Source organism: Pongo abelii, chromosome 16, assembly GCF_028885655.2.
Source record: "Pongo abelii isolate AG06213 chromosome 16, NHGRI_mPonAbe1-v2.0_pri, whole genome shotgun sequence".
Taxonomy (NCBI): Eukaryota; Metazoa; Chordata; class Mammalia; order Primates; family Hominidae; genus Pongo; species Pongo abelii.
The window spans coordinates 89,747,620-89,774,101 of NC_072001.2; the positions used below are offsets into that span (position 1 = coordinate 89,747,620).

The following is a 26,482-nucleotide window of genomic DNA, read 5'->3' on the forward strand; positions in this document are numbered from 1 at the left end:
GAGCAGTGCTACTCAAAGTATCTGGTCTATGAGCTGTTGATTCATTGGCTGCTGCAATGATACAGGGAGCTTGTACTCACGATCCCAATGCCACCTTCATTGACAAAATCAGCTGAACTGAAAATAGATGCTTAGTTACATGATTGATTTACGTTCTGGCTTAGGCTTCTTATTTTATCACAAATAAAAGTTCATAACTATTTCACAGGCAAATGCTAATCTGCAGGCCACACTTTGTATAGCCCTGGACTTGACTATTATGGTCTTTTTACCCAACAAAAACTACTAGCCATTCAGCATGACCAGTGAAGATATGCCTAGTGGACCACTCTCCTGGCAGGCACCATATGGAAGATTAGGGAGCTACAGCTTCATATTAATATTATTTCACATTTTTGAAACTAGTTTTGATTTGTATCTTATCCCCATCATCTTCCAAGAACACTGGATGGACTTGAATGAGCCGCTGTGGGGCTTGGAGGTCTAAGTAAAGGTTAGGATTGATATTCCACGGTTTTTCACTGGTGTGACTATACCAATTGCTAGTGCATTACAAGACTTCCACATCTGTGGGTTAATGGCCCCTGCTCATACCCACCAAGTGAATCCCCTACCCACTACTTCCCTATCCTATTCTTCCCCGCACTTCTTACATGATCCACCAGGACCTTATTGAGATTCAGAAACTAAAGGGTTAAAGCCAAACAAAACGGAACTCAGCTCCATTGCTGTGGCCAGCTTCTGTTCTGATTGGTCGTTGTCCTTTTCGTTTGAGTTTCTCAAAATGACGTATGTAACCATAGGGACAGCAGTACCTTTCTCCTTCTTCCCTCACTCTGTGGTCTTAGAAGGAAAGTTCAAAATTAGGTCTGAGAGAAACCATAGAGATCCAGGTTTAGAGAGATTACTCCTGCTAGTCAGCACACAAGGTAGCTGCAGGTAGGCTTCAGAAGCCAGGGTGTGGAGCTTAGGGAGCAAAGGGCCAGAGAAGATGAGTGCAGGGGACACTGGTCACAACAGCGAAGGGGAGGGAGGCAGACTGTCATTGCACAATACTGGGCTTGTGCATGTCTCTGGTGCCATGTTGAGTTTTTTGGTGGAGGCATGAGAAAAGAGAGGGGGAATCTGGAAAGGTAGAACATAATTTATAAGAAAGACTGACCTGCAGATCTGCAAAAGCTCTTGGTAAACAAATCCATGAAGTGTAAAGCCTCTGTGGAAATGGACAGTTTAATAGAGTCAGGGGACTATTTCTGTCACTCTGGCTCTACTGCTACTTAATTACATAACTTTTTAAATGCAGTTTATGCATCTAAAAAACAGAGTTTGGCTTGATCAGACTCTAGGCTATCTAATTATGTAGTCTCTGATTCACATTTACCCTCTATATGCATCCTCTAGAAAAACATGGAAATGTAATCACAGAGGGTCTAGCTGTCTGCTGTGGTCATTCATGGTGTAGGGACAATTTGACCAATAAAAGACCCAAAGGAAGGTCCAGCATAGAAATGAAGGACACGTTTGAAGTCTAGCCCACACCTTCAGCCCTGCTGTGCCAGTGAATATATGGCCTTTTTTGCAGTTACTAAGGAAACAATTGTCAGTAATGGATTAGGAAACCTGGGCTGAAAGGACACACACAGAGGGGGCTTTGTATGGAGGAGCCCATCAGATGAAAGCTGGCAGAGACACCAACATGCTTAGTGATTGATCCAGTCCTCAGCATGAAAGCATTAGAGTCCATTTGTTGGGGTCGATAAGTGGAGAAGCCACAGAGCCCATCCACCAGCCCTCATGCTTTCTTCTCTGCTACCTATTAGAGTTCACAGATCTGCATGGCCCGATTGACTCAGTTTTAACTTCTCTGTTGGGTGCATGTCAAGGCAGGGAATATACACACTTAATTCAAGTTCAGAGCCTCTCCAAACCTGTTTAAAACTCCAAAAGTCACTGTCTTTCAACTCATGCTGGCTCTTTGTAAAGGTTCTGAGAATGTTTGGAGGGACAATACTAAGGAAATTGATGTCTCGTTGCTATTTCTTCACTAAACCTTTTCGCTGGGTGTTTACCTCCCCTGCCAAGTAGACACAAGCCTAGTGACCCTAAAAAAGTTAAGGGAAATCTAGGTGATACCAGGTAGTTCATGGGAAGGAAAAAGTAGGAACCTAAGAAACTAGTTAGGCCTAACCAGCTCATTCCTTTGCCTTTTATTACCGAATATTTAAATTAAAATATTAAATTTAAATTTAATGATTTATAAAAGTTAATTTTAAATTTAATTTTACTGGTAGATTTAAAATCACATATTACATAAAATAACATCTTAATTCAGATATACTTTTTTCAGGCTTACATGCATTGCCAAAGGAAAGAATGAGTGGCAAAAGCAATTACGTAATTTGCGGATTTTAAAAAAATAAGGAAAACGCACAAAGAAAATATTTAAATCATGCAATCTCATCACGCATTTCTAACCAGTTAACATTTTTGTGCCCATATAGCATTACAAAAATTTAAAGTAAAATTGGGATCATAAAGAATATAGCATACTATAGTCAATTGTACTTTACATTATGATTATATCCCTATGACGTTGCCAATTTGAAACACATGATGTCAATATTTCCACGGTTTGAATTCACTCGAGTTTATTTGACTAGTAATAGACTGGTGCACATTTTGGATTGTCTCTGTTGCTCATTTTACGATTATTTCCTTAATATTAATTTCTGAAATTTGTATTGTTAGCTCCAAGAGTTTAATTAAACACTATTAAGGCTTTTGAAATACACTCCCAAATTTTCCTTGGAAAGACTGCAGTGGTATGTACTTTTGCCAGTGACAGAATGTAACAGTGACTGTTTCCAGTCCATTTCCAGGAGATGATTATGATTTGGGGCTGAGGGTAAGCCTAAGATGAGAAGAGAATCATAGTATTTTATTGTTACATTAATTTGCATTTTATATCAAAGCAAATTAACATTTTCTTCTCTATTGGAATTATGTTTATTTTGTTGTTTCCATTTTAGTTTAGTTTGTGGTATTTCAGGTTATTTAGATATATTCAAATTTTATGTATCTAATCATTAATATTTTCCTTTATGATTTCTTCCTTTGAAAATATACATTGAAAAACCTTCTCCTGGTTTGAAGATGATAAAACATTAATATATTCTATTCCTTTTTATCATTAAATTCTTTGATCATTTAACTCTTTAATCAAAAATTTTTTTTTTTATATTTGGGGTAAGATTTTTCTCTTAAATATTAACCAACTGCTTTTGAGTTTTTATCTTTATTGTAGTCCTTTTCCTGGTGCCTGAAGGGCTCCTTTGTCAACTACAAACTTTTATTTATCCCAAGATTTTTGTGCTTTCTGTATTCTTCCTTTGATCTGCCTGTCATGTTTTATATCAATACTGAAACATTTCATCATCATCGCGTACAAGAGCTTTTTCTTATCTGTAAGGGAAAACCCTTGTTAATAGTTTTTACTTTTTATTCTGGGATATTCTTGCCATGTATCCTTCCAGAGGGGAATTTGTTTTCCAAGTCTGAAGATCCCCACTGGCGTTCTGATTTCCTATGCTTTGATAGACTAATAGGAGGAGAATCGATATTGCATGGTCCTGGGCCTTGCTTTCCCAGAATTTATTTAGATGTTCTTTGCTGTCTCTTGGTCCTAGGATTTATCACATAACCCTTGGGATATTTATTATTAATTTCATTCTCAGATATTTTATAGTTCTGTTGCTATTGTGAATGGAATTTTTATTATACTTAATAATTTATTTTGCTGGTTTAAACAAAGAAAATTGATTTTTGTATATTTAATTTGTAACCTATTTACTCAATTGTTGCCTTATCTCTAATAAATTTTGTCTTTCAGTTGATTTCTTTGGTTTGTTTTAGGATATAATCAGTCTTTAAATGAAGATAATGTGATTCTTCCTTTCTAATATGTATGACTGATTTTTTTCTTATCTGATTGAATTGTCTGGGTCTTGCCAAATAATAGGAAATAACAGTGGTGAAAGCAGGCCACAGTTTTGGTGATAGTTTTGACAGGGACTGTGTTAGTGTTAAGTACGATTTTGACAATTGGTTTTACATGAAAATTTGCTGCTGTTATTGATAATAATAAGTACTTATATAATATGCAATAGACCAACTACTGATCTCAATTTATATATTAATTCACTGAATTATCTCAGCAACTCCATGAATTAGATATTATTATGCTTATTATAATTATTATTTCCATTACATAGATGAGAAAACTGAGGCACTAAAAAGTCAAAGGGCTTCCCCAGGACCCTGCAGTTAGAAGTGGAAGCACTAGGACTGTAACCCCAGCAATGTGGGTCTTGGGGCCTGTGTTTACACCCACCATGCCAGGCTATCTTCTCAGAGAATACTGGTGGGCTCATATGAGATGACTTGTATCAGACATAGATGCGTCCATCTAGAAGTTCCTGCTATTTTCTTCTGTTCTCTGCCCTTTATCTTGATATGTTAGGTATGTTAACATCTATACTAGCAGATTTCCTAATGATACCATCATCATGCCATTCTTAGAAAAATACTCTCTAAATCATTTATATTTTCATATATTTATATTTCTGAACATAAATTTTTTTAAAATTGAGATAATTATGTATGTATGTATGTATGTATCTATCTATCTATCTATGCGGTTGGCTTGCTGCCCTGTTTATATATTAGTAATACAATAATCAGTTTTTGGTATTAGGATTATGTTAATATTATAAAAGAAATTATGAAACTTTTTCTTGTTTATGATATGGTTTGCATTCAATGTTTCCCCTTCTCTTGGTTTGTCTTCCTGAGGCTCCTACCCATAACATTTTGAGGTACAATATTTCCTCTTCAAAATTATATATATCTTGCTCCACTGTCTTAGGTATTAGTAGTATGAATAAATATTAGACTGTTTAATTTTAGTTATTTATAGGGATCTTGATCCTTTTTTATTTTCTTTAATTATATTTCAAATACTTGGAGATCCTGTTTGATATGTAAACTCAGATATTTTTTGGACCATAGGTGAGTACTCTCTTCCTTCTCCTCATCCTCCTTTCCTTCCTTTTCCTCCTTCTTGGCTTCTGCTATGACTACCATACTATCTGAGTTTGAAATTCCAAATGGGAGCATATCACTTTTCCCTAATCTCTTCTAAAATTCGTATTTGTATGTTTAGCTCATCATTTTAATCTAATCTGTTGTGTTAGTTTTGCATTGCTATAAAGGAATACCTGAGAGTGGGTAATTTATAAAGAAAAGGGGTTTATTTGGCTTACAGTTCTGCAGGCTGTACAAGCATGGCCACAGCATCTGCTTGGCTTCTGGTGAGGCCTCAGGGAGCTTTTCCTCATGGCAGAGGTGAAGGGGGAGCAGGCATGTCACATGGTGAGAACAGGAGCAAGAGAGAGAGGAGCAGGTGCCAGACATTTTAAACAACCAGCTCTTGCCTGAACTAACAGTTCACTTGTTCCCATGGGGAGGGCACCAAGCCATCCATGAGGGATTCACCTCCATGACCCAGACACCTCCCACCCGGCCCCACCTCCAACATTGGGGATCACATTTCAACATGAGATTTGGAGGGGATGAATATCCAATTCATATCATCCACCTTTGAGATATTGGAAAACTTCTTGAAGTTGTCTTCTCTGTAATAGATTTTATTTTCTACGTTGAACAGTCTAACTCACGATTTTGGCCTTTAATTTGGAAATTGAATTTTCATCTCAACAGTGCTGTCACTTCTAATTTCTTATTATTTCCTTTTTGTGCCTTTTAATGTACTTTCACCAGTGCAATATACTCATTTCTTTCAGAAAATATAAACAAGAAATTTCCCAGATTTTTCCTATTTCCGGCAGTAAATCTATTTCATAAAAAGACGTTTGTTTGGTATCTTCAGAGTGGCCCCCTTTTATCTGCAATATGTCTTCATAGATTTAACATTTTTCCTCTGTGCATGTTTACAGAGGATGTTCAGTGATGCTCTGTTTTATAAAAAGTGATTGCCAGAGGTTGTTGTAAGACTTTGGGGCAGATACTAAGCCCTATTCACTTATAACTTGGTTTTGTAACAAAGACAGAGGCCCATGCAAGGTTTGAGGATTGATTTGGGACCATCACACAAAGCCAGGACCTCCAGAGATGACAACTGTGGTCAATGAATTAGTAAGACCGCAATCTGCAAAGGGACAATGTGGGCGTATTTGACTTTCTTGGCCCTGTCTTTGGGTAGAGCAGTAAAAATGGGCAAAGTCTTCATTCATAATTTCTAAACACGGCCCTCTTTCAAGCAGTTTTGGAATCACAATTCAAATGTACCTGTAGCCCAAAAGGCCTCAAGCCAAAAATGCTCTCTATAGTGGTTCCTGATTGGTAGTGTCCTCAAGCACTTAGGGGAGAAAAACAAAAGTTCCAACTGAAGAAAAGAGCACTAACACCAATCTACAAAAGCAGACTTTAATGTTAAAAAAAAGTTTATAATTTTAAAAATTATAAAATAATTGAGCAAACAGGCCTACACTATTGACACTCAACAGAAAAATCAAACTAATGAATGATGCCCAGAAACACTGCATATGCAGGAATAATCATGTATGATAATATAAAATAACCATGGTTATATGTTTTTCAGAAATAGTTTTGAGATGAATGAGTTTACAAGTAGATTCAATCTAGTTGAAGAAAGAATTATTAATATGGAACAAAAATATGAAAAAATCAGAATTTACTATAGTGAAACAAAGAAATAGAAAATAAGTAATGTTAAGAGATGTGGAGGACAAAGGGAAAATAGAAAACATACATATGTTGAATATTAACTTATCTTTGATTTCCTTGACAGAGATAAGGGAGAGGCAATATTCAAAAAGATCATGGATGACATTTTTCTAGAATTATTGAAACATACTAATTATCCTGTCAATAAATTCTAAATAAAAGAAATGAAAATAAATTTAAATCTACTTCAGAAAATCCAAGATAAAGAGAAGATCTTACAAACTGCTAACCTGATTTCTACCATTCATTTGTAGGCATATATAACTTTTAAAACATTTTTTCCAAGTAGCAATAATTTCTTAAAGTATTCTTTAAAATTTCTGAAATATGTGGATATTTCCTTGATGAGATTATAGAGCCCTGTCTCCTGGAAATGTTTACATTTTCCTGGCAAACTATAGCAATAAAGTCTGAAAGTGTGTATGGAGGGGAGTGGGGTCTGGGGATCATCACCTCTGCTTTCATTGCCAAACCTTTGGCATAAATTGTATGACTGCCTGCTTTTACCTTGACTTTATTCAACTTTATTTAAATCATGAGCATTTTTCATATTCTAAATGGTTGTTATAATTGTCATTTTAATAACTTCCTTATAGTCCATCAAATTTATTCCATTACAATTTCCTTAGTCATTCCTCCCCTATTAGACACTTACAGTTTTATTTCCCTCAAATTTGGATTATTATATATAATACTGTCATAATATACACTTTTATGCCTATAGCTTCCCTTTTATTTTGGTTCAGTTTATTAGGAAGGGTTCCCTGAAGTGACATTACCATGTCAAATGTTATGCAGCCACTGCCCTGAAGGTCTCAATTAATTTACACTTCCACCGGGTATTCTGATATGTGACAGTTTCAGCATGAGGGTAAGCACTAAGTATTATAAGTTTAAAATATAGGCCGGGTGTGGTGGCTCATGCCTGTAATCCCTGCACTTTGGGAGGCTGAGGTGGGCGGATCACCTGAGGTCAGGAGTTCGAGACCAGCCTGGCCAACATGGTGAAATGCTGTCTCTATTCAAAATACAAAAATTAACTGGGTGTGGTGGCAGGTATCTGTAATCACAGCTACTCGGGAGGCTGAGGCAGGAGCATTGCTTGAACCCAGGAGGCAGAGGTTGCAGTGAGCCAAGATCGTGCCACTGCACTCCAGCCTGGGTGACAAGAGGGAAACTCTGACACACACACACACAAACACACTGTGTGTGTGTATATATATATATATATACACATATATGTGTGTGTGTATACAGATATGTGTGTATATATATATTTATACATATATGTGTATATATATATACAGATATATGTGTATATATATTTATACAGATATATGTGTATATATATACAGATATATGTGTATATATATTTATACAGATATATGTGTATATATATTTATACAGATATGTGTATATATATATATTTATATATATATAAAGCAAACTTATATAGTAAGAATAGTACATATATATTATATATATGTAATAGTCTATCAATTTGCAGAGTGTAGAAGGCATTTTTATTTAAATAATGAAATAGAACATTTTCACACATTTCCTTATTTTTTTCTGTTTTGCTCACCAATTATCAGTACTTAAGCTATTTAAACATCTTTTTTGGACCTGATGTTTGTCTTACAGATATCTAACATAGATATTCTTCTTTTGTGGTGAGTTATCAAGAAAAGTTGTTAAAAAACACAGAGAGGGTTGTACTGGTTAGCTTTGCTTACTAGTACTGTGCATAGATAGGGACCTATATTTTCTAGCAGCATTGGCATCAGAATACTAGTGTGATAGACACTGTTGGCTTGCCTGACCCTCATTTCTAACCCTCTTCTCTTTTATCTGTCTCTTTTAAAGACGGTGAACAGGCTGAAACATTCAGTGACCAGTGCATAGTGAAGCTGGAGGTGATTTTATTATAAAGCCTGACCAATAAAATATAAGCAAGAGAGTGCTGGTGCCTTTTTCCCACATTTTCTCTTTCTTTTCCTTTTTCCTCAGATGATGATGTGCTTGCTGGAGCCATAGCAAGCACCTTGCAATCAGATTTAAACAAACAAACAAACAAACAGGAGAATGGCAGATAGTGTGGCCTTTATTTTATTACATTGCTGAAATAATGCCATGAACCTTCTACCTTTCCCTCAAATTTATTTTTGTGCAAAATAAAACCTGTTTAAGTCACTATAGTCAGACTTTGTGTTACTGTCTGTGGAAAAACTTTCTAATTAAGACATCTGAGCTGGGTGAGAAGGGAATTGGATCTTCATTTTATTTATACTCACTTTTAAACAAATCCAGAGCCAGTTTTATTCATAAACTTTCTACTGTGAACCCATGATAACTGACCAAAGTGCAGGTCAAAATTTCAAATTTTATTTACCTGTTTCCCAGTTTATATCTAGAGATATGAATAAGTCTCCTAGAGCCAAAATAAAATCAATTTTATTTTTAATGCTCAGAACATTTAACAATGGGAGAACAAGATTTAAAGGCACTCAGATACCCAAACCCAGAGAAGTCAAGTTCTACTTGACAGTTAAAATATACATCTGAGAGATAAAAATCCATCCATACCTCTCCACGTCCACTCATTTAGAGTCGCTATTTATCCATTTATCACATTCTGAGGATATGACATTTGACAGGTATGTGCTCCATGCCAGAGATGTAAAGCAAGAAACATATTCCTCAGTCTTTGGCTTTGAAAAGTTCTCTTCCACACCAGTGATGGGGTGTGAGAGGAGGTCATCTACATAAACAAATATATTTAGCCCAGGAGTTCAAGGCTGCAGTGACCTGTGATAGCGCCACTGCACTCCAGCTTGGGTGACAGAGCAAGACCCTTTCTCGAAAACAAAACAAATCAAAAACAAAAACAACACTCAAATATGTTTTATACTGTGTGAGAGTAAAAAGAAAAAACAGAGTAGTAAAGAGAGATTAATATTGAAGGGCAAAATGGAATATAAGGGCCTTGCCTGTCTCCACAGCCAATAAAGTGGTACAAGTTCCTTTAATCAAGGTCTTCTGGACTACTTGTTACAATGACAACTATGACCTGAAATATGTGGGCCAACATCTGGGGCATCAAAATCTTTTACATTGTAAAATACTATCATTTTAGCTGTTATTGTATAGGAGTTGACTGGTATGAAGGAACTCTTCCTAACCTACCAGTATGGCATATACTATGAGGTTTATTTTCCTGAAGGACTCCTCCTTTTAACCTCTACAGAGCACCTGTTATGTGTCTGCTGGAGGCTGGGGTTGCAATGTGTATGCAAGTGCTCCTGCCCCCGAGGGCCAGAGTCTTACTCTCATTCCCCTTCTCGCCTCCCCTTTGCCACCTGTGAGGTGGCTGAGCAGGAGGGTGTGACCTTTACTTTCTTCCAACCAAGCCAGCCATTCTAGAATTTTATAAAAGTAACCTGGAAAAGGGGATGGAGAAAGAATCCGTCCTTGGAGCTTTAGAAAAGAGACTCTGAGATTTCTCTTTCTTTAGAAAGTGATCTTTTCTATTGACTTAAGAAAAAAACAACTTGTTCAACATCTGTCTTTCCCTTCTGACTGCTGTTGCTTAAGGAGGAACTGACTTCCCTTAACTCTGAAGTAATGTCTCCTTTCTTTAGGAAAACAGGTGTCAAAACATACAGCAAATCAAATTTTCAAACAGCTGAAATGAACTTGAGGATTTTCTACCTTTCTAATGCTTTTAGCCAGGAATTCTTTTGTGAGGCTTACGATTTCCCAATTTGGAATTTTGTTTCTCCTTGAGGTGCTTATGAGCTATCCTTCTGCATTCTTATAGTCCCATTCCTATCCTCCATAATAAATCATTATTATTTGGATGTGAAAATCTATTTGTAAAAAATGATTCATTATTATTTTTTATTTAGGTCAAATGTACTTTATAAACAGGAAGGCCTCAGGACCACACTGAATTCTGTCGTATTAAATATCTTTATAGGAAGAGAGAAAGATAAATTGAGCTAATTTGGATCAATATTATGACTGTGAAATATTACTTATCACCAGATGCTTAGGTATGAAGGGGAGAATTATGATTCCATTTTACAGATGAGAAAATCAAGGCAAAAAGAGTTCACTGAGCCCAAGACCACACAGTTAGAAACTAGCAAAACCAGATTCACACTTAATTCTGATCTAACTTCAAAAACCACGCACTTTCTAGCTCACCACAGTGGAGTCTCTTCTAGTCGCTATACAGCTTTTTATGTTGAGTAGTCAAGTCTGAATTTACTTATTAGCCTCTGGTACTTACTAGATGCTAGGCCTTGGATAAGTTACTTGTATTCATAAGTCTGCATCTCCTTATCTGTGGAATGGAGAAAAGAACAATCTCCACCTCACAGGGCTTTGGTAAGGATCCACTGAGTTATGCAAATCAAAGGGCTCAGAAGGGTATCTGGCATGCAGTAAGTGATCAATTAAGTTTTGTCAATTGTTATTATTATCTGTTTCTTCATGAATTATACTATAGAGTACATGTCATGATTTTGCTTTCATGCATATATGAGTACAGCTGAATAGGGGGTTCTAAATGAATGCTGGTTTTTTTTTAAAGTTTCAGCATTCAGTATTTATATATGAAATATTTCCCCTACTTTTCTCCATTGGCTGATAAATTCAGAAGAAGGAAAAGGTATCTCTTAGTATAAGATTCTTTACGAACTTTTGCTTCAGAAGTGAAAAAAAAACCCTTTTTAAAAATACAGATAAAAGCATTGCTGCTTTGACCATGGTGTGGGAAGTGTACAGACTCCTAGATCTCCATATACCCCCTTTCCCTTTATAACCCCTACCAGCTCATTATGGTCATAGGGGTACTTCTGGGGAGCCCTGGATGTCGACATCACACAGACTGAGAACCACCACTCCACAATGCACACAACAGAATGCGATGGACAGTGACTGACAAATACAGTTAATTCTCACTGTCTGAAAAAGACCCGTGTGTAGGAGTCCTTCTTTCTAATCTCAAAGTGTCACCACTTAGCTCCCATTATACGTTGCCACAGTTAATGCTTTGTTTAACTGGCAGGGTCTACAGTTTGGTACCAGAGAACTGGAGGAGATGGGAGCCATGTTCTGCTTGGGCCTCCTCATCCTGGAGCTCAAATCTGCCAGCTGCAGCCATCAGCTCCTGGCTCGAGCTGCAACTCTGCTGAGTGCTGAGGAGGAGAATCTGGACCAGCACCTCCAATGGTAAGATGCACCCAAGGGCTCAGAAATTTGGACCTTGGTGGTTCCATTGCTGAATATCTCAGTAATGAAAGTCGAGCGGACCTAGGGGTCTTTACACAGAGAAAATATGGAAGAACTGCCAAGTAAAGGTAGGTACAGTATCTCGTTTCCTACTGATGACAAAGAGGATGCTGCCTGTTCGTACACATATATGCAAATATAAAACTATGTGTATTTATACATATTTCTAGGTAACACATTTTACTTATGATGAAGAAGATGTGGCTTGGTGACACACACACGCGATATCTACATACACTTATATTTGCCAGTTGTGTTTATATGTATATAGATAACATTTTTGAGCCATTACTCAGCAAAAAACAATGGCAATCTCATTGACAATATCTAGGCACCTGGAGACAAGAAATGTTTTACTCTTCCCATTCTCAAACACCATTGTTCCTTCTTGGAAGATGAAGGGAACCACCTGAAGATGATTAACACATTGGCTCAGAGAACCGGACTCCCAGCCATAGCAGGGAAAGGCTGGATTTCTGAGAATTGTGGGGATTATTAATGAGCCAAGTGAGGGAGAACCGTTATCCAAATGAGCCCTTTTGATGTTTCTTCCTGTTGAGAAATATTTTAGACTTGACCAAAACAAATTCAGTGGGCAAGAGGGGAAGAAATAATGGGCATATGAGAGGAGAGTGGATGGAGGGGAGTCCAAGAAGCCAAAAGCAGCTAAGTCATTGCCCATACTTTGAGTGTCAGAATGGATGGAGAAATTGAGTTGCTGGGGAAGTGAGGTAAATGAGGAGGCATCTGGTCGTGCGCTTCACGTCCAAAGGCAGAGAGAAAGCCATTCATCCTGGGGCCATCTTATTTGTAGCTCATTTTCTTGAATTTTCCTCCTGTTCCTGTTAGGTGGCTGTGGCAGTGTGACGTACTGAATGGCCCGTGAAGCCTAGAAAGATCTAGTAGTATGCCTTAACACTGCTTTGGAAGGCCGTGGTTTTTCTGAGACTTGATTACCTAAATACAGTAATAAACTTGCTCACCACACTGGGCTATAGATCATAGACTATAGAAACTTAAGTAAGTGCAGGGCTCTTTCCATAGAGCTGCTGCTGCTGATTTATTTTGACATCACAACTGCTTCTGCCTGCCCCTGGTCCCTTCAACACCCCTCAGTGTCTGAAGGCTTCGTGTGTTTGGTATCATTGTGGTGTTTTCAGACTCTCCCTCTGACAGCAAGCACTTCCACCTGCCAGCACATATATTTCAACTTGTCTTTTCATCTTTTCCTTTACTAAGCTATCTTGGGTGTAGGCATGCCTGGATTTTCTTTCCTTCTTTCTCTTTTTCCGCCTCTCTCCTCTGCTGCTCATTGAGGGAAGATTGAGCAGAACTAGCGTTGCTTGCTTTCGTCAAATTGATTGTGCCCGTCTGTTTGATCCAATTCAGTGAGGATTAGTTGCCTGCAAACTGGAACTAAAAGAAATCTATCAAAGAAATGCCTTTTCTAATTCAAGTCTAAAGAATTTGATGTCAGGCTTCAAATACAATGGCTGCTATATAGGTTATTATAAGGAGATAATATTATTTGCCCCCACCCTTCCACACCATGTCACACAACTATTCATTTTTCAATTGCATCCTGACCAAGGGGATTGAAGCTAGAGGTCCTCCCATGACCTCTGACCTTTCCTAGGCTGGTGCAGCTCCCTAAGGGCAAGATACCTGAACACAGGATGTGATGAATATGTCTACTTTGAATAGATTTGAATTCAGTTTGGCAGGCATGGAGTTTGGTGGAGATCAGCAAGAGGGAAACTACCTATTTCACCCAGACATTTGTATGGTAATATATTTTCCTATTTGTTACAATGCAGTTGACCACACAGATTGTGATTCTTGCCCAAAGGACCTGAAAACTGCATGATTGAGAGGGAGATTACTGTGAGCATTTCTTGACCCCAAAAATGTTCCAGCCAATAAGCTTATGGTCACAAAAAGATGACAGAAAATTTGTAAAATCTACTGGTTTGAAACCATCAACAGGCTTTTTGAGAACCATTTGATTAGTTTCTGAAGAATAAAGTTAAATCCTGAGATGTAATAATCAGCAGAGTGTATCCTAGAACTTTTGTTAGTATCAGGATTCTTATTGTAATACAAAGAGTGTAACCAATGTTTGTCAACACGAATCTGTGTATGTTTTAAAGAGGAGACCTCTACCACCCTCCTCCCCTTCTGCCTCTTCCTTTGATATAACAGGGTTTCCAGCATCCTACAAGAAGATTTGTATTGTTGTTGCATGGAAGGAATTGTGAATAACAAGGTGGGTGAGGGGGCTCTTCTCCAAAGGTCTGCCCTAAAGAAATACAAGAATGGCTGGGTGCGGTGGCTCATGCCTGTAATCTCAGCACTTTGGGAGGCTGAGGTGGGTCGATCACGAGGTCAGGAGTTCGAGACCAGCCTGACCAACATGGTGAAACCCCGTCTTGAACGCGGGAGGCGGAGGTTGCAGTGAGCCAAGATCGTGCCACTGTACTCCAGCCTGGGTGACAGAGGGAGACTCTGTCTCAAACAAACAACAACAAAAAAAATGCAAGGATGTGGTACTGCATCCTCTCCTAGGCCCACAGACAGCATTAACTCCTTGGGAGTGATCAGCCAGGAAGAAAAAGTGTGGCTGCACACTGTGGACATCATGTTTTCTGACAGTAGGTTTCATGCTTCATTTACCATAAAACAATTAGAGTGTAGTCAATATCCACAGAGCAACTCACCATTTTTCAAGAGCAGAGGAAGAGCAGAGATAGCGGATGTTTGCCTGGTGGCTGACGCTTAAAATGAAGTACATGCATGCTTTGTTGTTGGTTTCCTTTTGCAGTCCTCTTCTTCCCAGTTGCTCATTTCAGAAATGTCTGCATACTCATGAAAACATCTTTTGATCTTTCCTCTCCTCTTCCTTTCTCCTTCCTCTCAATCTTATCCCTGGAAATAATTGTGTGTGCACTGCAGGAATGCTAAGCTGCTTCTTCAGGAGGAGCCGTTTATCCATTGTGACAGGTCTTTTGCAAAGTCATTTAAATTTTGCTGAGTCAGTCACTGTTCATCTCGATTTGTATCCCTCCACTGCCTCTTGCTCTTCTCAGCCGAGCCCCCCACCTCCATTTGTCCCTCCATTAATAATAAGAGAAAGCTAAAGCTCAGAGCTTCAGAGATGTGCCTCAGCAATGGCTCAATACCTCCCGTGTTCTCCGAAATTATAGTCCTGTTGCTTTAGCCTGGGCTCACCTTAGTATCTACATAAACTAGGTTTGTTTGATGGGACAACACCAAAAGAATAAAAATTCTACATAGATCTTAGAAAAAAAGTCTAATAATTAAAAAAGTGCTTGATTTTCATTTGTAAAAGTATATTTTTGTTCTTTTGGATGAGAAAATGAAATTAGGAAGGCAGACAAAATCGCCCCTATCCCTGTCTCAGCATCCTGATAACTACTGTCAACATTATGGTGAAATATCCTGAATTATTTTTCTTTTTTTTAACTTAATTTATTGTTTTAAATTGACAGATAAAATTGAATGTGTTTATTGTGTACCATATGATGCCTTGCAGCACATATACATTGTGGAATGGCTAAGTCTGGTAATTAACCTATGTATCACCCCACAAAGTTATTTTTGTGGTGGGAACATTGAACATCCACTCTTCTATCATTTCTCAAGAATGTATATATTGTCATTAACTATATTCATCATGCTGACAATAAATTATTTGAACTTATTCCTAGGTTGTATTTTTTTTACTTATGGATAAATAGACCTACAGTACTCTCAACAATGTGCTACACTTCTTCTTTTTTGCAGCTTTATAAGCACTTGTTGTTCCTATATTAAAACTTTTGCCATTTTTAGGAGAAAATGGGGTGCTGTTTTAATTTAGAATTTGATGTTTTCTGATGCAGATAAAAATCCTTCTATATCATGAGTATTCTTTTTTATAAATTTCCTAATCATATCTTTGTGCATTATTCTGTTAACCATCCCTTTTTTAAAAAAAGTTATATTTACATTTAATTTTAATTTCTGTGTTAAAGGTACTCAACTTCTGTTTGTCTTGTATGCTGCAAATATTTTCCCCAAATTGTCATTTACCTTTCACATTTTTTATGTGGTTTATTGACATTGAATGTTTTTGCTTTCAAGTAATTATGTTTATCAATTCTTTTCTTTGCTTCTCTTACCTTGGATAAACCTATCTACCTTGGTTTAATAACGGTTAAATTCACACCCACTATTTATCTATCTGTTATTGAACCCAGGTAGGCAGGTAGTTTTATAGTGAGTATATTTACATATTATAATTTCTTTTCCATTTTTACTATCGAATCATTTTGTATTTTTAAATAATCCACCTTTTATCACGGATTAGTGATGCCAGTTTATTATATAGTATATACACATGCATGTACCTGGGTATATTTTTTGGATTTATATTCTGTTCCATTAGTCTGCCTGCCAAGAGCACATAGTTTTTAATACTGTAGCTTTGTAATCTAAATGTATGATGTTGCAAACACCACCTCATTAGTATTTGTTTAAAAATGTGTTTTGCTACATTCCCTTCTTTATTTTCACTGATGCACTCTATAATGAGTTGTTAGCTGCCAAAACCTAACCCACTGGGATTTTAACTCAGGCAATATTAAATTATAGATATTTTTAGTCTATTGAGTGCTTGTCTATGTTACTTTTATAAAATCTGATATTTTTATTTACTGATTCAGATCTGCTTTGATGTTCATCAGTAAAGTATTGTAGGGATTCTTTTCATATCCTTTTTATGTAGTTCCTGAATATATCATCATAAACTTTTAATCTCAATATTTAAAAAAGTTTTGTTAATCTAAAAAAAGTGTATTTTTCACTACATTGCTTTTAAGTGCTTTTTTTAGTTATATAGGAAATTTCTGGATTATTTATATATTTATTTGTAACTTCAACAAACTCTCTGGTTATACCTAAAAGTATTTCCATGGATTTTTCTACTTTTCTAGATAGAAAACAGTATCATTTATAATTTTTGACCATCAGCTTTGCTTGCTTCTTTTTCTTATCGTATGATCTTGGCTAGAGTTTTGAGACTAATTTTTAAGGCTGAGGAGTTTATGAGCATCCTCACCATAAACCTAACTTCAAAATGAGAATGACTCTAAGCATTTAAGAATTAAGTGAAATGGCTCTTGGTTTGATATTAATATTTGATATCTTCTTCATTATTACTATTTTTTCTTAGCTTATTAATTTAACAAAGTCAAGATTAGATGATTAATTTTATCAAAAGATTCTTTAGTATCTAGAAAAATAACTATTTACTTGAATTAATAAAATCTTATAGATTTTCTAGTATTCAGCTATCTTTACATTTCTAAGGAAAATGTATCTGGCTGTGATCTGAAATATTATTTTAATGCAGAGATTGATGTTACATACTGTGAATTGAGGAGTTTGGTGCCTATATTTGTGAGTGAGTGAAGTCTGTGCTTAGTTTCTATTGTTCTATGACCTGGAACACTTTAAATTTCCTAGGATACATCTGCACCTTGAACATGTACATACTGCCTGTAAAATCATCTGTATTCTATTTATTTGAAACAAAAATATTATTTTTCCAATGTTAATTTTCCCAGATAAGAATTATCTATGGCATTTCAATTGTCTTGTAATCATATTCAGATCATTTTAAAATTCAACTTTGTGTTTAATGACTTGCATTGCTCATCTCTACCCATTCTATGCAATCATGTCCTCATTCTTTTTTCTCAATGTTGATTCATCTTACATTTTTCAGAGAACACCTTAAAAATAGCTTTTCTTTTTAAAAATGTAAATCAATGGAGTTTTTTGCATATTAGTACATATGTGAATATCCTTCTCTTCCCTTTACCTAGGAATTCTACTTTCCCTGCCTAGAGATTTTACAGGTAACACATTAAAACAATGTAGATGTGGCCAAATTTACTCTGGTATGTAATCTTATGGTCACCAGCCTAATTTTTCTTTCTTTGTATGCACCCTGTTTTTTCTTTTTCTTTTCTTTTTTCTTTCTTTCTTTCTTTTTTTTTTTTTTGAGATGGGGATCTCTCTGTCACCTAGGCTGGAGTACAGTGGGGCAATCTTGGCTCACTACAACCTCTGCCTCCTGGGTACAAGGGATTCTCCTGCCTTAGCCTCTTGAGTAGCTGGGATTACAGGTGCCCACCATAATGCGTGGCTAATATTTTATATTTTTGGTAGAGACAGGTTTTCACCATGTTGGCCAGGCTGGTTTTGAACTCCTGACCTCAAGTGATCCACCCACCTCAGCCTCCCAAAGTGCTGGGATTATAGGTGTGAGCCACTGCACCTGTCTGCACCCTGTCTTTTCTACCTTCATAGTTGTAGTAGTTTCTCTTTGTTCCCTAAAACAAAAATTATTTTTCTACTACATCAAAAATATTTCTTTCTTTCCTCCCTTCTTTCTTTTCTCTTGTGTGTGTGGTTTACTTCCCTTGATTTTGAATATGAACATTCTATTCTCTTGAAACATGTCTCAATTATAAAGGATCAGTGATGCCACCCCACGTCTTCATTTGTCTTCCTCTGAAGTGTTTGTTATCTGTTTTCTCACCTCTGTATCTGTTATCTCTTCTTCTTTAATCCTTTTTACCTCCTTGCCCCAATTCATCAAATTCTGGAAGTGTGTCTCAAGTTTGCCCTCACACATTCGATTTTCTGCAGCATGGACTCTCTGCTCTTTGCTGATAACATGTTTTAATTTTAGTGACTTTACATTTAGGTTTCATTGCACCTATTCCTCATCTTTCATGAGTTTCCTTTTATTCATGTTTGTACTATTGCCAGCTCACTTTCCATTTGGATCAGTTATCTTTTCATTTATCGTCCCATAGATTCCTTCTTGAAAAACAACTTTCCAGATACCTTTATACAGGCTCCTGTGTCCTGTGGCTAGTCATTCCCCTGAAGTGCACCACTGCCAAGCTTCTGGAAAGGCATTGGCCTCCTTGTACTTTTGCAGGATGTTTCACCACCTCTAGGTTGTGCTTCTTACCTGTTTCTGCTCTTCCAGCTTCTTTTCCTCATTTTTTTGGTCTATTCGTTTTGAATCATGAGAGCTCTATCATGACTTACAATTACTCAATAATCAAGAGTTTATATGTTCTTTAAGCCCTTTTATCGTCTAGCTGGATGTAGAGAGGTCCTCTTGTTTTAATAGAAAGTAACCTGATTTAGGTGGTGCTTTCTCTTCAAGAATTCATGGTATTTTGACTTTTACCTGAGAGTACAAAGTTGGAGTGATTGTGTTGGAGAGGTTAAGGAGAGCAGGCATGGAGAAGTGAGTGAAGATGGGAAGTGCTGCCCTACTAACGTCTATGGGCCAAAATGGGAAATTTGGGGTTGGAGACAATGGTTCCCATAAAGATCCCATTAGAGTAAAGCAAAGGATGGATTCTTAGTAGAATCTTCGGTTTCAAGTTAACTTTCTATTTCAATCAATTCCAAATTAATGCTATGTGACTATTCTGGTAATAGCTCTCTTTAATTGTCTGCTGTCATCTTAATTCTATTCAGACTTTTAAAAATTAGCCCATAGTATGAAATATCTGAGAATATTCTTAGCTTCTTTCTATAGTTGCAGGCAAATAAATGCTACATGTAGGGAAATGTTGGAATGGAACTCCACCTGGGAATCATTATAGATTATGAGTACCACGTCCTGCTTTAAAACATTAAATGGCTCCCTAACTGGTCAAGGGAAATGAACTGATTGGCCAGAAGGAGTGCTAATTTTAGACTGGGGAAACAATAGCAACAAACAAACAAACAAAAACCTTGTTTCACTAGCTGTTAAAAGCAAAATCAAATATTTTTGGTATGATTTTATGCTGATTCTTCTATAATAGATAAATTAAAATAGTGAAAACCCAGTGTTCATGTTTCTGTGAAGAAAGAGGTTTAATAATATCATGCAGCTATTGGTAAATTGGTTTACTTTTCTCTGGAGAGCAATTTGGCAGTTTGTAAAAAGGCCCATAAAAATCTCTCATTTGGTCCTCTGTTTACAGCTTACAGAATGTTACTCAAGACAATAAACATAACAGAAAAGAATATTTAATATGCACATATTTATATAAATAGTACTTATTTCTCCACATAATTTTAAACAACTCAAATTCTTAGCAGTAAAAAAAGAACATTATTGATTAATTTTCTGAACTGCTATACTACCATGAAAATAATAAGTATGTCAGTTTATATATAAGATAATAATAAAGCAAACATTTATTAGGGCCTTACCATGAACTAGATGCTGTGCTAAGCATTTTATAAATATTATCTCTCTTAATCCTATAAATAATCCCATGTAGTAGATGCTTTCATTAATATTCCCTTTTACCAACAAGGAAATTAAGTTTTATAGAGGCTAAGAAGTTTGCCAAATGTCATGAATATATTTAAGAGACTGTGCTGGCATTCGAATCTACTTTTGCCTAACTCCATGGCTCAAGTTCTTATCCTTTATTATATTTAGCCTTTTGAATAATAGATGAAAAGGAAAACAGAGTAATTAATGGTGTACACATGCTGATTACGAGTTCAGCAACATAAAAAACTGACAGGTGGGGGGCATTAAATGTATAATCTAAATTTAATTTAGTTTTATTAATTTCTTTCTCTTTATAGTTCCTTAATGTATGTGTTGGGTGCATGTATATCTGTGTGTGTTTCTGGGTAAGTTTTAAAATGCGAATGACTTGGGTTCATTTTGGACCATAAATATCCCTTGATTGTTTTACTACTATTCAGGGAAGATTAATGTATACCATTATAGGTTGAATGCGTTGTAACCCATGGTGAATTCAAAAGAGAAAAAGATTGCAGACGCCAAGGAGTGAAAGTGCATTTTCTTCATATTGCATTTGCTGCTTACAAAATGTTACCACCTAATAACAACCATGAAAGTTAACCTAAAAGAATTCTTATTTTACAAGTGACTCCATGAGAGCCCAGGGAATCTAAGTGACTTGCTAGGTGTAGTTAAGTGATTTACACATTGCCAGTCAACGTGGGGGATCTCATTCACCTCTGCCTCAGGCTCAACCAAATGAACTGCAGGTCTCTTGCCTATGAAACTATAAATACCTGAAAATAGAATAGGCTACCAGCCCCTGGAAAAGGATTTCAATCAAGAAACTCACTCTTATTACTCTCTATAGCAGCTGCAGCCCTTCCCAGCCCTTGTCTTTTGTTGTTAATTCTAAAAATGGAAGGCAAATAAAACCTTTGAAGTTTTCCCAAACAGGAGCAGTTGCTTTCATTTAAGAAGTCTTCAAATAGCCTGGCATGGGTGGTCTAAGTTAACTCAATAACTTTTCATTAATTTTTACATCATTACCCCTTTCTCTTCTTTCTATCTAATTCTTATTTCTTTTTATTAAGTACCTTGTGACACCTATGGCTCTTACCAAAGAGCTAGTCCTTTAGATAAAAGCCATTTTACTGGTGAGAGCTAATCTACCAGATGTGCTAGAGGAAAACAAATGTGTAAATACAACAGTGAAGGCAAAGGAGAGAAGGAAGGGAGGGAAGAAGAGAGGGAGGGAGGCTAATGAACAGAAGAAGAAATAAGGCATTTGAACTAAGAGATCCTTATGAGATCCTCATAGAATGTTTACATTTTTTTGATTTGAAAGATCCTGAACTTAGATTACTGATTTAGAAGAAAGATGGTGCCTTTTAAAGTTTCTGTGAACATTTCCACATTTTTACCTGATTTCTTTATCTTTGCCAGTTGCCAAGTTGCCCCCTCTCAGGAAGGAAGGAAGTAAAGAACCCTAGCTACATCCTCCTGTACCCAAGATGAAATAGTCTATCATGGCTTTTGCTGTCCTGTAAATTTCCATGAAGTCCTCACTTTAGTTAGTACCTAGCATAGTTCTCTCTCTTTTTTTTCTTTTTTCTCTTCTATTTCTTTTTGTTTTTGAGACTGGATCTCACTATGTTGCCCAGGCTGGTCTCAAACTCCTGGGCTCAAGCAGTCCTCTTGCCTTGGCCTTCCAAAGTGCTGGGATTACAGATGTGAGCCACCACACCTGACCTGTAGCATAGTTTAGATCACAGACATAAGGCTTAAATTCAAGGAAGTTCAATTCTGATTCAAAGTATTTCTGGGATGACAAGCTCTTTGAATCTATGGAGTTGTCTTAACTTGTTTACTCTCAGATTTTTTGGCTTTAACATTAGGGAATCTCCTTTCAGATCTAATATCCTACATTTACTCTCAAAGGTACAGCCACTGACATCCTCACATTCTAACATCAGCAGTAGGGTTGCAACTCTGAATTCAAGATACAAAAGGCAAAGCAGTTGAATTATGCTAAGTGGCAAACAGCTTGCATTTGACTGAATAAAAATTAAATTTTATTTTTATGTTGACTGGATAGATGATAAAGAAACAGACGCTTACTAGTGCATGGGTAACAGAAAGGAGTTGTAAACAAGTAATGAGAAAAAGATGGAAACAAAGAGGTATGTTTAGAAGTGGATATCAAGATGTGTGGAAAATGATATCAAACCAACATCCAGCATCCAAAGTAGAATCCAATACAAGATGACCCTTTACAAGGGGCTTAAATGTTCTTACCAGGAATGTCAATAGGTACTATTTTCTGTTTCTGGACATGGACACCTCAGGAGAAAGAAGTGATTACTTCTGCTTGGTCATTTTAGTTTCTTTAGACAGATTTGTCCAATTCATACCTCAAGTATGTTCTAGTAAGCCAGAAAAATATCTTCAGTCATGTGATAGCTCATCATAGACTTACTGATTCTATTTGTGGTGAGAGATGAGCCTATTGGAAAATGAAGATAACTTAGCATAAGCCAATATTGTTTCAGTACAATAGGAATGGAAACTAAATTAGAGTCAATATGTTTATGATGACTTGGCATTAATCATTTTATTATGTGGCTTTGAATCAGAAAAGCTGACTAGCTCCCTATGCTTTGCCAGTGAGTAATAAAATAAGTAGAAGGAAGAGACGATAATGATATAGAATACCATGTGCCTGGAAGTGTGATAAAGATTTGATAGGCATTATCTTAAAGCAAGTTTAGAAAGTCATTATTGTTATTACTATTATGATTAATTACTATTTTATAGATAAATAAAAGGAGGCTTATGATGCTAAATGTTTGATAAAAGCCAAATCAGTATTATATGGCTGATCAGTGATTCGAATGCTGGTCACTGAATCAAAGTTTTTTCTCTTTTATTTCTGAAACATATTGCAAATGATTCTGAAAATATATTCATAAAACAGTTTCCAGGATGAAGTGGAAAAATTAGGCCATAAAATGTGATCTATATAAATCACTGTTCTTTACCAAAGAGCTGACTTCCTGTAATTTCAGTACAAAGATCGTAACATCCTCCACTATAGGGAAACATACGTGAAAATAAGTCCCAACATTCTAAACTTTTCACCCACTAGATGCTGAAGGTCATGAAGCAAAACTAGTTAGCCTGCCTTTGTTGTTGTTCTTGATCTTCATGTATTTAATTACTTGCGGACAACCTAGAAAAAGTGAAAGAAACTTCTCCTCCCCACTCTCAGCAAAGGACATGCAATGATTTTTTAGGTCTACATGATATTGGCTATTGAATGTTTGCTTTTTAAAGGATTGATCTAGTTTTTCTAAAGAAGGCCTGGAGAGTTTGAATTGACTCCATCTCCTATCAATGAAGTGCTGAGGACCTAAAAGTGATTTGTATTCCAGTCTTAGCTAGTTTTTAACCACTCATATGTTAGTGTGTGAAGAAATAGACACCAGGGAATTTGATATCCCCATCAGAAAAATAGGAGTTAATGACACTACTGATAATAGTAACTGATATTTATTGACTGCTTAGAATATTCTAAGTTTATTTTTTTTTTGAGATGGAGTCTTGCCCTGTCACTGGAGTGCAATGGCATGATCTCGGCTCACTGCAACCTCTGCCTCCCGGGTTCAAGCGATTCTCCTGCCTCAGCCTCCCGAGTAGCTGGGATTACAGGTGTGTGGTACCACGCCCAGCTAATTTTTTGTATCTTTAGTAGACACAAGGTTTCACCATGTTGGCCAGGCTGGTCTCGAATTCCTGACCTCTTGATCTGCCTGCCTCGGCCTCCCAAAGTGCTGGGATTACAGGCATGAGCCACCATGCCCGGCCTCTAAGTTTGTATTCATATGAATTTTTATGAATTTTTATCGTCTCTCACAACAAATAGTCATGAGATACATAATATAATTATACATATTCCCATTTGACAGAGATGAAACTGAGGCACAGAGAGTTTAAATAACTTGCCTAAGCCCACACAGCTAGTTTAAATAACTTGCCTAAGCTCACACAGCTAGTAAGTGATGAAGCTGGGATTTGAACTCTGGCAGTTAGACTCTAAGACCAGAATGTTTAACCACTACTCCCATTTGAACAGTGGACGTGGTTTTGTAAAATCATTCATCTCTTGTTTCTAACTTATCCTTGCACCAGTCAGGGTTCTGTCAGGAAAACAAGCTGCTCTATGAATTACAAATACGAATGGCGAAAAAAAAGGAATTAGAGGTTTATTAAGGCATTGAAAAGGCTATATATGGAAACAAAGGCAAGAACTCCGTGGCCAATTTACCTTCAGTGGAAAAGCTGGCCATTTTCAAGAGCACACCTAGAAGCTGCTGTGAGTCTCAAGAACTTCTAGGACACTCTTGTCAGGCACCTCTGTCTGCAAAGTCGGCTGGAGAACTTCTGAAGTAACTGCCCTCACCTGCTTCTGTAGCCAACAACCATGAAGAAGGTGTCTGGCTGAGGCTTGCCTGAAAGCTAACTAGACCCTCATGTCTGCTGCCTGCCCATCCATCTGCCACAAATGCCCCCCACCCAAGAACAATGGCCTCTTCTCTTCTGCTTCCAAATCCAACAAATAGATTGACAGAATCTAACCTGAAACCTTGGAGAACCAGAGTGAAAGGATAGGATGATTATATGGCTGAATACTATGTAATATTTTAATATAGTCATGAGTGATTTCAAAAATCATGGCCTGTGAATAGACAAATCTATAGCTTCAAAGCAGAAGTATGAGTGCCATAAGAATAAAGCATAGGCTAAGTTAGTTCCACAAGTTGCTGTGGAGTAGATTGGTGGGAATTCTTAAATCTGCACGTTTTTGTTGAGTTTCCAAAGTGTACATAATGATTACAATAATTTTAATTTATATAATTCTTCACTATGTTCAGGTGTTTCTATTTATAGCCCCTCAATGAGTGTCCTCAGATATACACTGAAATATTGAGAGTGTGAGAGACCCATACACACTGGCAGCCAGGTCAGTACAATCACTTCTCAGCATTTGTAAATCATGTCCCAGGCACAGTTCCCCTATAACCAATAAAATAGTTGTTACTAATTCCATCAGCAACACAGAGATTTTGTCTTCCCCAAGACCCTAACTTTTGTTATAAGCAGAAATGAGAACAGGGCCAGGAGTATGAAACTTCCTTAAAAAGTTGGAATTTATAAAACTAATGCCAGGAGAAACAACAAGCGCATGTCGTTGTTTCATGTATGAACGCAGCTAAAGGGGAAAGCACGTTGCTTGGTGCTGCAGGGGATTGATGCTTGAGGAGGGAGGTCCTCTCTGACCCCTGGATGCTGCTTTCTTCACAACATAAAGAATGATACTTAGACTGAGAAAGAGGAGGAGGAGAAGGGTGGGGAGGACAAGGGAGGAGAAAGAAGGGAAGGAGGAGACTAGGAGAAACTTGCCAAGAAGGAACGGAGGTCAAGGTGAGAGAGGGAACTCTGAATGAATTCAGGGTTTTCAAACTGGCTGAAGTAGAATGCAATTCTGAAATCATATGCAAATTAAGTTATCTACCTCTTTCCCAAGGTATTTGAGGAGGCTTGTTTGCAAACTGAAGTTGAGCAAATATTGTTTTACTGTCCCAAACTGAGAAAGTGGTATAGTCCCCCGAATATACGCAGGAGAGTGTGATGCAGATGTCAGGAGGACATGGGATGGATTATCAAGGGAGGTTCATTAAGTACTTAGAAAATGAATCAAACATTACTCAAACTACCAAATATTTCCCTATGAAGTGAAATGTTCAAACAAACCTGATTTTATTATAGCTTTAATGAGGCGGGCACAATTGATGTATAATAAACTGCACATATTTGAAATACTAATTGGATGATTTTGGCATATCTATATATCTATATATATGCATAAAACTATCACCACAATCACAATCATTCCCATCATCCCACCAAATATCAAGTTCCTTTGTAATTCATTCATCACTCTACTCCAGTATC

At 36.9% G+C, this 26,482-nt stretch overlaps 1 protein-coding gene and 1 long non-coding RNA gene across 2 annotated transcripts in view; both read left to right on the forward strand.

Moving 5' to 3' along the window:
• Positions 1-12,191, forward strand: part of AGBL1 (AGBL carboxypeptidase 1) — a 534,408-nt gene extending 522,217 nt beyond the window's left edge. The window contains 1 exon segment of the mRNA XM_009250131.3: positions 11,900-12,191. Coding sequence (XP_009248406.3) covers positions 11,900-12,067 — 168 coding nt within the window. The 3' untranslated portion in view covers positions 12,068-12,191.
• LOC129050188 (uncharacterized) lies at positions 816-8,923 on the forward strand. Its single transcript, XR_008513742.1, has 4 exons — positions 816-939; positions 7,572-7,696; positions 8,692-8,741; positions 8,836-8,923. It is a non-coding gene; the product is annotated as an uncharacterized LOC129050188 (long non-coding RNA).
• Positions 12,192-26,482: the final 14,291 nt, after the last annotated feature.